Raw genomic sequence first — 12,935 nt, forward strand, 5'->3', positions numbered from 1 at the left:
AATAAAGCTGGTACATTTTACAGGGCAGCATTTCCCTAGAAATTTCTTTTTGTGTGCTGTTTCAGAAGACATTTATAGCATCATCTACCTATGTAACCCTCATGGTTTATTTAGAAAACAGTCAGGGATGTCATCATCTGTGAAAAGAAGAAGTTGTGAAGTTACCAAAGAACAACGTGTCTGTTCCCCTCCAGCAAAATATTTCTGACAGATGTTGCAGATTTTCAGTGCTTTGATTTTTAGCTTCTTTTTGCAGTCCTTTGCCCCTCAAAGGCTTTTCCTTTGAAGACACTCAAGCCTCAGTAACCACAAATAATAAATACACCAATAAATGAAAGCCCCAAACACCTTCAGAATTAGTATCTGTAATTAGGGAGCAAGTTTAATCACTCATCTCCCAGGACTGCTTTTCTGGGGAGCACTGAGGTACTGCTGGAACTGAAACAACTGCACTTGAGCCACTGATGAAGATTTTGTACTAATAACAGAGTTTACTGGACTTGCCACACTGTTTTAAGATTCACTTGCAGAGAAGTTGTTTGATGGGTTGTATGAAGTTCCCAAGTGTAAAAAGATTTATTTTTCTCCTGGAATGTGAGAACAGCACCCAACCAATGCCAAATGCAGCCTAACAAATGGGGTGGTTCCTCAAACCTTGCATTCACTCACCTGCTGCAGTCTCTTTGTTTGCAAACAGTTTGCTGTCAACTGCTGAGCTGATGTCAGAGAACACTTCCTCTTCATCTCTGTCAGCATCGAACTGAAAAACAAAACCAAAAGCAGAAGCTGGCAATCAGACACTTCTGATTCTGTTCACTCCCTGGCTGCCCATCAGTGTGGGAATTCTCAGCCCCAGCCTTCCTGACAGCAACCCTTCTGTTTGCACAGTTACTGTGATGTTCGTGTGTGGACAATTTCTTGGAGCAGTTGAGCCAAACCCTTAGGAAAGAGTGAAGTAGTATTGAAATTCCCCTGCTGAGAGAAAGGAGAGCTTTCCTCACCCTCACACTGGCAGGAGTGTAATGGCTCAGTGATGAATTCATAAAATCAGAAAGGAAAAGCTCCTTTAAAAAGGCAAATAATCAATTTCTGAGCATTTTAATCTTTTTTCCCCTCATTTATTCTATGTTTTGCCTGAATTCTGATACTGATTCTCCCAGGTTTTTTTCTCAGCTCTGTCTGACAGGTTCTTTTTCTGGCCAGGTGTCATGTTTGACAGTGGGTTTGTGACTTTTCCTGTCAATTCTATCAATTCCAAGCTCGTGGGCTCAGTCCAAGACTGTGGAGACTTTTCCAGATGTCTTGGCAACACCTGCCTGGCTCTTGGGAAAAACAACAGGCAGGGAAAAGCCACGGAGAGAGGAACCAACCCCACTAGGGATTTTACTGCAGAAGTTAATATTAATAAAGGTGAAGCTGTTTTCCAAACATCCCCCTCAGAATACAGCATGACACTTAACCAGCTCCCTTTAGGCAGACACTGAGTTGTTTAAACCCCAGTTTATCATAACCCAAAGTCCTTTTTGTTTGTTCCTAAAGCAGGGATCTGTGTTCACCTACTAGAGGGGTGACATTTTAACTTGTGCCAAAATCCAGGGTGGTGGAAGAACAGGTCTTAAATGGGGCTACTCTTGGGCAATTTACTATCCATCCTCAAAGAGCAGCTTTGCAATGTCCTTGTTGATCAAAATAGAGTGTTTGTAAGATATGCTGGGGAAGAAATGCCTTGTAGGATGTGGAGGTCACCCCACACTTGCACAGGTGACAGGATTGCTCTCTCATTTCCCTGAATAATCCATGTAAAAAACACATGATCAATCTCACAATGTTCCCAAGGTTCTGAGAACATGAAACATCCACTTCCCTCCTCAAAGAACACCAGCTGTGCTTCCAGTACTGGGAAAAATCTGGGCTTTGGAAGCAGAGCCTGTACTGTCACCCAAGGAAAGCCAGTTATTTGAAGCTCGGACACAGACTCAGTTTTCCCCTCAAAAAAAGAGAATTTTGATACCTGAGCCCCAGGAAGGCAAGACATGGAGGAATTATTTTTGAAAGGAGCTAAGCAACCTTGTTAGATCTGCCCTTCCTTGAACTGCTGAACATTTTCACCTGAAAACCTTTGATAATTATTGGAGGCCTGAATAAGAGGTAAAAGGTACTCAAGCAACCCTGCTCACAAAGAGCAGTAACAGTTGTATTTTTAGCAGGACTAAATCAATAGGCTGCTTTCCTCACTGAAAACAAACCCCTACTTGCTTCAAAGCCCAGCTCTTTGCAGTGGAATGCAAACAGCAACATTTGTTCTAACAACAGTGTCTTTTCTGCTTAATTAATCACAACTGGCAATGGATTCCCCTGATTTGAAAATCTTAGGTTGGTTGTGAAAAGAAAAATATTACTATTTTCAAATCGAATTAGGAATTAATTCAGGGGAGTCTTCTGCAACAGAGCAAAAAACTCAGGGTTATTCACAAAAAAAAGAGAGCATGGCTTCTTGTATGAAAGTTATCCTATGCTTTTAAAAATTAGAAGTCAAATTGCATCGCTTTGTCCTTTAAGTGCTGGCATTTTTCTCGTTAAAAAGTCGACAATCCCAGTAACATGAAGAGATCCAAAGGACTGGAATGATTTCCAGGTGCCAGTGGCTACAGATGTCACCAGAAGAACACACTATTGTTATTCAGACTGACTTAGGCAAGGATTTGCTCCTGAAAGATTGAAAACAAGTAAGGACTAGTTTTATTTTACCCCTGGTAAACACTAAATAGAATCTAATAACACTAAATATAAATAATACTCAAAGGTGAAGTGCTGCAATACTCTTAAAAAACCCCCAAAGCTCCAAAACACCACAACAGGGGCGTGAGAACAGAGGAGAGAGATATTTCTCTTTAATCCATTCTCTAGTTCTAATAATATTTTCATTCTTTTACACCAAACACTCTGAAATCTCAGATTACTTTATATTTCACCACCCAGAGAAGAAAAACTGCAACTGAAATGACACTGGAGCTCACCAGTGATTTTTAAAATGTTATGCAAGTAGCAGAGGTCACAAATTGCTATCAGACAGAAATCAGCTGGAGACACCAACACTGTCATTACAATCCTCAGGAATACTCTGGCTCATCTCAAATAAACCACTTAACACCTCAGGGTTTTTTAACCACAGGAGTTCCAGAGAGGATTCATCAATAACTGCAGAGCCCTCCCAGGTCCATCATGAGTTTCTCAAGTTCCACTTGTCACCAGAGTATCTGCTGCTTGTGAGCGAGCCCGAGGCTCAGCATCCTCCTGCTGACAGTTCTGCTGCCTTTGGTGGATCCCAAACTCATTTACTCCAAATAGGTGCAATCTGAAGCCACCCATCATGTCATTTCTGAGCGCATCAGGTGCACAGACAGACTCCTCTGTGGCAAGGAAAGCAATTAAAATTAAACTATCAAATTTGAATAACGTCTTCCAGCAACATTAGTGAGTACTGAAATGACCTCAAGAAAGAGCAAATACGTGCTTATAACAGAAACTACCAGCTGATTTAACTGCCTCATACCACAAAAAGTGAAAATATAAACATGCACCCCCATACACACAGATATTTTATATTATTTTTTTCCCTATTTTTCTGTTCCCAGTAAGGTGACTGTTATGTGGAGAGCAAACATTTCCAAATGCCTTTTATTTCCAAATTTTTCTGCCATCACCTTCTCCATTTCCTCAAAGGTCTCTGAGCTTCCAACAGGCATTATCCCCCACCAGCCTTGTATTCATTAAACTTTTTAAAGCTGAAGGCCATTTAACATCATAGGCAAGCTATAAATACCAACACCAAATAAACTTTGTGGGCAGATTCACTTTACAAAGGGTTGACAACTTGCACCTTGACAGGTATTACATCCATTCTGCAGCTTCTATAGCACAGTCAACTTATACTAATTATTTCTGGAGTTTAATTAAAACCAAAGAGCTGTTTTAGCTTATGCAGCATATCTCAAGGTAGAGGTATATTCTACTTGGAAGCACAAACACTTTTTCTTTTTCTAAAGAAAATATACATTCCACTGTTGGAGTCATTTTCACTGTGGGTTTACTTTTTAAAGGAAACTGCCTTTAAAGAGGCAAATGGTACCCCAAAGAAACAGGCCAGTGGTGTTGGGCACCCAGACACATCACTCCAGAAGAGCCTAAATGGCAAATTAATTACAGGCTGAGTTAAGAGATGCTCTATGATTTATTTGGTGCTCTGTTCCTTTAGAACCCAGGAAAACCTGCAGCCTGAGGGAGAGATCATCTTACACTGGGACCAGGATAAATGGTTTGATTTTTTTACTTTAATGCACCAAACTCCAAAGGAAGGGGAAGACTCAGCTGATTACAGTGCCTGTAGAGCTCCTGGAGCTCCTGTGCCTCTGTTTCTTTTGTTCAAAATGAAACAATTTTCTATCCTCAGCTCCCACAGCCCAGACAGACACCCTGAACAAACAGACAGCAACACTTGCTTCCCAAAAAAACGTCCATGCAAGCAACAGCAAGTCATTCAAATAAGGAAACTAAACAAAAAACTATATTTAGAAAAACTCAGAAAGAAAAGACATTTCTTCCTACAAATCCTATTTTCTTCCACTGACAGTCTGCACTTCACTTCAAAGAAAAACACTGGTGCTGCTGCCAAATGCAGCCAAATATTTCCCTTTGAAGATTGAGGGCATTTCTCCTGTTGGCTGTTCATGGAAGAGATCCTGAACACAAAACATTAAAATACTGTTGTCTAATCACCAATAGATGCCTTGGCAACAATCATTCCAGAGGGCACAGTTTCCCACGTGCCATCCCAGTTTTCCGAGGGACAACAGGAAAAGTGCCCAGCTCATCTCGGCTGCGAACGCAGCGGGTTCTTGAAGCACGAGAACTGATGACTCAGCTGCAAGAACAGGCACAGGGTGCACCACAGGCCCCAGCAGGAGCTGCTGTGGGCGGTTCAGATGCCAAATCCGCGCCGAGTTCAGGAAATAATGTGACATTTTTGGTCGGCAAAGAGCTCGGCAACGCAAATCATTTCATTGTGGCCGCTCAGAGCGGAATTTCACACTGGAAGGACTGGAACATTTGAAAATTACCAGCTTTTCTCTTTCCCTTGGAAGACAAAAATAAATGTTAACTCCCAGCTACGCAGTTCCTGTGTATTCAAATCAATTGGGATCCAGGATAAATAGCGTTTTTTGGAAACAAATGTAGGACAAAATCCCACGGGATTATGTAGGCTGAAAGCATTTTTAACTGTCATTAAAAGAAGTGGATGAAGTGGACCTGATGGACAGAATTTATTAGACTTTTTTAAAGCTTTTGACAATATTTCTACCCAGAGGGTGTTAAATGAAACATATTTCAGGGTGGAATTAAATAATATAATGAATTTTTAAAAGTATGATAAATGTCCAAGGACCGCCTTGTCAACAAGTAGGACAGAGAATGGCCCCTGTGCTGATCAAGGAAATGAAAGTACAAATCAGAAAACTCACCCTCACTCTATAAATGAAGCCTGAGAAGGGACAGGGATGAGGTCAAGAAATGCATGTAATGTGCCAATAGCGTGTGCTGCAGGAGAGAGATGGAAGAAAGCCCCAAGAAAGATAAAAATGAAGCCTCTGTAATCTCTCTTTTAATATGATTTCCTTTCCCTTTGGCTGCCCATACCTGTTTGTGTGAGCTAAGTGCACCACAGAACACCTGACACCTTTAGGGCCTATTAACAACCCGTTCATACACTGTGAAGGTGTCAATAATTTACTGCAAAAGCAAGCTGAACAACTTATCTCAGGTATTGATACAACATCATCTACAAAAACTGCTGTAACTGCCTTTATTGTAAAAGTCAGCCAAGCTCCCCATGCTCGGGCAACTCATGGGGAAAAAAGGGAATCTTGCAGTTTTGCTTGAACTTTGCTCAGTGTAACCTTTAACCTGCAGAATAATTAATATTTAGAAGGTATGTTAGCAGGTTGGGGTTATAACAAATCGTTGGGCAGGCTTAACAAGCAGCTATCAAAGAAATTATTTCCACAGTTCTCACTAATGTGAGTGTAAGCTGAAGGTTTTAGTGTCCTCTCTGCAAGAAACACTGCCATGGTTTCAGCTTGGCTAAAAAGAGTATTGCCCACATTCCAAGTTCCCTTTTAGTGGGGGCTCTGCATTTACAGAGAAGCCTCTTCTTTTCAGAACCAAAAAAAGCCCAGAAGGCAGGGCACAGTGGGAAACCAGTCAAAAGTGTATTTTTACATTGCCTAATTGGCATCTTGCAGTGGCAGGAGAGGGAGATGACCCTGACATTCCAAAAAGTACATTATTACCACAACACAATGGATTGCAGAATACAAGAAAAGACAAGACATGGCTTGCTAGACAGAGCAGAGAATTTGGAAGTGCTGGTGCTGAAAACATGGATGTGAAGCTTCAGTTTGACATTCTGGTTAAAGCTGGAAGGAGAAATTCAGCTGAGCACATAAGGAAAAAAACCTTAAGATTTGCCTAAACCCAATGTTATTTTAGCAAGTACATTTTTAACAAAATGGATCATGGGGTATCATATGCATGAACCACCCTGGATAAAAATAACTGATCACAGCAAGTCACAGGGAAAAGATGCCACATTTTAGACATTAAGTCCTTTATTTCTTTTCCCACCACTGGTGTGACTGACTGTGCTGGCATAAAAAGGGATTAACAGCTGAGAATGGAGACAACAGTTCCTTCCTCACAGCAAATTGCAGTGCCTGTGACTGCAGGGTTACAGTTATGTCTGGTGAGGCTTCTTTTCCTGTTTTACTGTTTAAGCAAACTGCTGAACTGCACAATGTGAGATGGTGACAGCAAAGGGAACAGATAGTCACAGTCACTGGCCATTAATGGAACGAACCACAGCACTAGATGAGATGGAAAGGTGCAGCTGTTAACTCTGCAAGTAGAAAAGATGGTAAGTGGGCAAGAGGATAAGGAAACACGTTTAGTTACAGCCAGGACAAACTGCAGGGGATGCACAGGAGGGTCTTTGCCAAGAATTTCAGGTGGTGTCTACACATGGTACGAGGCAATGACGTCCTCAGATGTTTGTCCTGACCCTAAATGATGTAGCACAGTTAAAATAGCCACGCTGGTGGCCACCAGATGCAGGAGCAGCAGTGACTGTAAGGTTCTCACTCCAGCACTGCCTGGTGTGAGGTGTTCCCTGAGTCACAGCAGGATGAGCAGCTTCTCAGCTTCCTCAGCTCTCACCAGCACTGCAGCTGCACCTAACCCTGTCTCAGAGAGCCTAAATGAGACTGCAGAACTCTGGAGGAAAATACCACAAGTCCAGAATATTCATGGCATCAGACTTTCTGCTGACAGTTTTGACACTTCAGCGGCTTCCATCGTTACAATACCTGAGCATTCCCAAACACGAATAAATTAATATTTATGATACTTTAAAAAACAAGAAAGTACAATCTCTTCTGTCTCCCCTGCCTTTCATGCAGGACATCTACAGGAAAGAAGGAGCAGGAGCCCAAATAATTGCAGGCTGATGCTGGATTGCAGCACTAGGGGCCAGGTCACTCAGCCTCGCTGTGCCCCTTTGAATCGAAGCTGACAATGATTTCCAGCAGAAGAAACATTCACTTGCCACTTGAATAAGGAAACAGAAACAGTTACCAATGGCTAACAATAGCAACTTAGATGCTAAGTGATAGATTCGGGAAATAAGGATGTTAAATATTGGAATTGTAGAGCACAACCCACCAGATGAGGTAACATTTTTATAATACTGTGAGAGCTGAAAGACCCTCCTGATTGCACGGATGTCACAACCTGCAGGAGCTGACAGGCAAATCTTCTCCACCAAATGGCAGCAAAATGGTTTTGCCACAAAACCAGGAAGGCCCTGACTATAAACTTTGCATGGGCAAGATCCACCAGTGGCCATCAGAGCTGGAAATCACTGGTGGAACTGGGGGTAAGAAAGTGGTATTTTGTCCTTTAGTGCAAAGGCTGAAATGCAGCTGGATGTTCACAAAATCAGTGGTTGTTTAGGACAGGAAACTTTGCTTATGGGTGCCAAATATTAAATAAAAAAAGGCCTTCCCAGAGATGAGGTATTTTTTCCAAGCTGGTTTCTTAATATATCTCATCTAAATAAGAGAAATTAATCTCCTTTAAGCACCACTTTAACCACAAGAACGAAATCAGAAGCCAATATTCACCCAAAGGACACAGCTTAATTACCTAAAGATGAACCACTTAAAATAACTTGAAGAATATTTAGGACACGTTATTTTAAACATCTCTTACAGTTCATTTCTCTGCGTGATAACTTGGCTTAATTACTTATCTCAGCTTTAGTTTCAGATCCGTAAAAAAACCCGCCAGTTAATTTTAAACCATGTATCAGCTTACCCAGAAATGGATTCCACATCGACAGAAATCATAAAATGGGAGGATGAAAATATTGTGAAGCTTGGGAAGTTGTTTATGTTGTACATGCTCTCCACACAGGCACAAATTATTCATCGATCTTTCCCATATCCAATGTGCACATATTTACAAGCAGTTTGTTTATAGACTCGTTTCTAGACAAAACTCATTTACATACCCTCTTTTGTACGTTCTTCAAAATGTCTCACAAAACAGTAACACATTAACAGTGTAAAACCCAGCAGTGATCAGAACATGAATAAACTTTCTCCAGCTCAGCAGTTTTACAAGAAACACTTCCAGGCCCTTCCTCACAGCCCAGTTTTTCTGCAAAAGAGCTGTCAGATATAGGAGAGACACAGAGAGCTTTCATTTTTTAATACCAGCTTCCTGTGGCTGCAGAGATCTGCTTCTTTGTTCCAGGCTTCAACTCCCCTGGAATTATCAAAAAGGATGCCATCCCTCCTCTCATTTCCCCTGTAGAGAAGATTTTTAATCATCGTATAAGCATATACACGGAGCCAGATAAAGATTTAGGAACCCTACAGCAAAACAGAGGGAGGACTCCTGAACCTCCAACAAAACCTCTGGTCTCAAAGTTCCCACAAACAGCTGCCCACATTCCTTGTTTGATTGGAGAAGCCTCTGAAACACTGCAGGTTTGCTCCAGGTGGCACCCAAGGCTCTCTGGGTTCCTCTGACCCCGAGAGCTGCTCCAAGGACTGCAGGACCCACATTTCTCCAGGGACTGGACCCCAATTAAAGGCAGACTAAGAGCAAATCCTTTGGCATCAGCATCCCCAAACAAACAGAAAAAAGCCCAAAGCAACAGCTGCAGCTGGGCAGCTTTGTGACACCACAGGAACTTTGGAGAGAGATTATAACTGATATTTTCATCAGTGTTTTGCTAAGTCACAGCCCTCAGATAAAACTCACGTCAACGTGCAAGTTCTACAGCAAAATTCCTTTTTTTTAACCAAAACAAGAGGAAAATTTATGTAACACAGCTCCGTGGGGGATTTTGCTGTGACAGTTGACAGCCATTAGGCTTGTTTGATGCTTATGAGGGCAGACAGCTCCTTCCCTCACCCACAACTGTTTAACTTCTAAATCTGGGCTCCAAAGCCTTCTCCAGCTTCAGCTGCTTTTTCTGGGTTCCCTTTACCCCTCTGACTAATCTGAACGTCATTTTAATGTTTTCATAGGCATGGTAAATTCCCTAAAAGGACAAGTGGGACAAGGAAGGTATCAGAGAAATCTGCATTTTGTGTGTGCCATACGATGCTGTGCCCTTCTGGCTGTTTGAATAAGGACCAGAGCCTTCTTTTCATGCTTAGGATTTTTGTCTTAAGAAATCCAGGCCTATTTTTCCCCCCCTTACATTCACTTACATGCTCTCCCTTTTATAATTTCATCCAATTAAGCTCTCCTCCCCCAGCAGGTAACTAGTGTGTTAGTTATTGTCTGGGTAAACAAGACATAATGTTTTAATATTTGGTCAAAGTTACTGAAACAAGAAATGCCATTCACCTATTTACATACTCCCTGTCCAAAACTGTATTACTACAGTAATACAGCTCACAGTGTCTAACAGTAGATGACAATTATATTTATTAATCATATTTAGTTACAGTGCAGTGAATTTTTATTTTCTCTTTTGCTCTGTTTATCGATGAAGAACAACATGTATAAAATCTGAGTTGTGATTGTAAAATTGTAACACTCCATCAGACAAGCTGTCCTGCCTCTTGCCCCTGAGCAGAATTGGAACAGCAGTGACAAGGTGCAGGTGAAGATTAAAGAAAAATGTAAATATTTTTATTCCCTCCTGGACAACACTGACCTTGCCTCAAGGATTTACTCCTCTAGGAACGAGGCTGCTGTAATTCTATTTGATGCTGTCCTAGTCCTCACACTGCTCCCATCTGCACTGTCTCCCAGGTTCAGCATTATAAGTAGCAAGATGAGGGTTATTTTCTTTCTTTCTTCCTCCTTCTGATGGAAATGGCATCCAAAATTGTACCTCCTTTCCTGTGAAAATGTGCTGTTTCTTTGCCCTTAGTGGACATACAATGATCACAGGCCATGTTGTCATTTCCACACCCATCCTAAACACCTGCTTTCTTCAAACACAAAAGAGGATGTCTAAGCTGAACTTATCTTTAGAACTCTCAAGAAACAGAGTTAAAAAGTAGAAGGAACTTCAACAGGAAAAAAATGTTTCACAGGTCCCATCACAGAAATGCAGTTCTACCCAGATGCCCCACGTGATTTATCCACAAAGGCACATTTTTCCTGAAGAGCTAAGTGTGCTTTCCACAGGAGTCACAAAACACCCACAACGAATAAAAACTTCCAAGAATCGCAGTCCTCTCATCCTTAAAACCAGAATTAATCCCAAAACGACAACGAAGGTTTCCCAGGTACACTCTGAAGGACTTACTGTGATGATGAGCCCTTTCTCCTGGAAGTATTTCACCAGGGGGACAGCGTTCTGCTTGAAATTCATCAGCCTCCTGTGGGTGGCTTTCAGGTTGTCATCGGGTCTCCCCTGCTGCTCCGCGCGCTTCAGCAACCTCTCCTTCAGCCTCTGACTGGAACAGGCCAGGAACACCACCAAATCCGGGCTGCAGATCTGGGGAAGGAGCAATTCACAAGTCTCATTAGGCTGCCTGTCCACCACTCCTCCACCCGTTGTCTTTTGGAAGGGAAATCTGCAGGCTTAAGGAGGGGCTTCGTTGATCTGATGTGGGGGTTGATGGATTTGCTTCACCTGAAACGCTAAGGGAAGAGATCGATGAAAACATTTTACCTTCCCTAGACTGTGCTCATCATCTGCATTAGCAGAAGGTTCCCCTTAGCTGAATTCTTTTAAAAGAGCAAGTCCCATATTCTGCAGGAAAGTGGCTGTACGGTTTCCACCTAAAAACTCTTTAAATAAAATATTATTTAAAACCCCACAGCCACTACCAAGCTAATTGATGGCTTGGCCCCAGTGAAAACGCCCCTGTTCCAAGAGCCACAGTTCCTCCAAACACTTTCTTGCTTTCTCTAAATGTCACTAAAGCTTAAATGCCCTTTTCAAGAGGCTGGGTGTGGCAGCCCAAAGGATTTTAATTGCCCCTATCCCTTTTTTCTCTGTGTGGTGACCACTGGCCTGTGTCACACCCATCCCTGCTCTAACCTTCAGCAGGTTCAGCCTTCCACGAGAATTGACAGGATTTTAAAGATGGGTGTGGATGAACAGGTGTACACGAACCACGTTCATAACATCTGGTTTTGCTCTTTCCTTACTCACACTGCAAATGGTGGTGGATGCTCAGGAATGCCAAAACAGAGAGTTTTCTCTTGATGTTTTCTCCCTACTGAATAATTTTGTCTTCGTTCAGCTTGATCCCATGTAAATCTGACAGTCAAATTTGAGCTGTGCAAAATTACCACTAAAACATCCCCATGTATTCTAACTACTGCTGTGTAAACAGTGATTTTTGTTAATTATACAGTTGTTACTAATACATTGCTGTCGAGGGCCAGAACACACCAGTTAAGCTTCTGAATACTCTTTATATCCAACTCCTTCTACCCAAGGATGTTAAAATTGCACAAAGACAACCACATTCCTGCTCTGAATAGTCAAAACTTCCCAGGTGGACAATCTGGAAGATTAATAACCAAGTTTTTAAACAAAAAATAAAAAAATAAAAAAATCCCACCTAGCTGGGTTTCTGTCATTTGAGGAAATACAACTTTTTTTTACTGTCAGTCTGAGCAGAAAAAGGTTCTTAGGAAGCCAAAAGAAACAAACAAAAGAAACTTTTGCAGCCTGGGGTGATGCTCATCAGCCTTCACAAATGAGGTCACCAGCAGAGCAGGGTATGGATGGGAGGAAGCAGAAAGTGGGGAAAAAGCAGAGCCTTTTTGAACCAGTGAAGGGCAGCCTGAAAAGCAGCACCAGCCACAACAGGACGGTGGCCTCTTTATCACTGCAGAAAATTAAAAAGGATTTTAAAGAAAATCGAATTATTTTTTACACACATCGCAGATGATTGGAGACATGAGCACACAAACCACAGAAAGACTAGCTCTGGTAATTATTTCTGAGTAATTATTAGATTTTGAAACAATTAACCTTATAACCTATTATTTTGAAATAACTGCAGTGGGAGAGCAGCTCTCTCCTACCTCAAAGTCAACAAACCCAGAGTAACTTCTCCTTCCCTTTGCAGACTGTTGTAAATACGGAATTCACAGAGTTACTCTGTCCTTCCATGCATGAATTAATTATGGCAGTTAATTTGACTCCCACACAGCAGCTTTAAGGCACATAATTATTCACATGAAAGACTCTGAAAGTAAGTTTCTGTGTTAGACTGCAGTGCAATACGGACATTATTAGAAGTAGCTCTGTTAAATTAACGTTGCTTCAGTAGCACTGGAAGAGTAACGAGGAATTTGGGAACTCAGAAAGCAAGCAGTAGTTAAAAACCCCC

At 41.7% G+C, this 12,935-nt stretch overlaps 1 protein-coding gene across 1 annotated transcript in view; it reads right to left on the reverse strand.

Moving 5' to 3' along the window:
* AK5 (adenylate kinase 5) overlaps window positions 1-12,935 on the reverse strand; it is a 52,878-nt gene that overhangs the window by 25,290 nt on the left and 14,653 nt on the right. The window contains exons 6-7 of the mRNA XM_050307288.1: window positions 10,889-11,080; window positions 670-760 (exon numbers count right to left, since the gene is read on the reverse strand). Of these exons, the coding sequence (XP_050163245.1) occupies window positions 670-760; window positions 10,889-11,080 (283 nt within the window). The remainder of the gene's footprint in view (window positions 1-669; window positions 761-10,888; window positions 11,081-12,935) is intronic.

The sequence above is a fragment of the Myiozetetes cayanensis genome, unplaced genomic scaffold (assembly GCF_022539395.1).
Source record: "Myiozetetes cayanensis isolate MyiCay16 unplaced genomic scaffold, myiCay2020 scf12, whole genome shotgun sequence".
NCBI classification, from domain to species: Eukaryota; Metazoa; Chordata; class Aves; order Passeriformes; family Tyrannidae; genus Myiozetetes; species Myiozetetes cayanensis.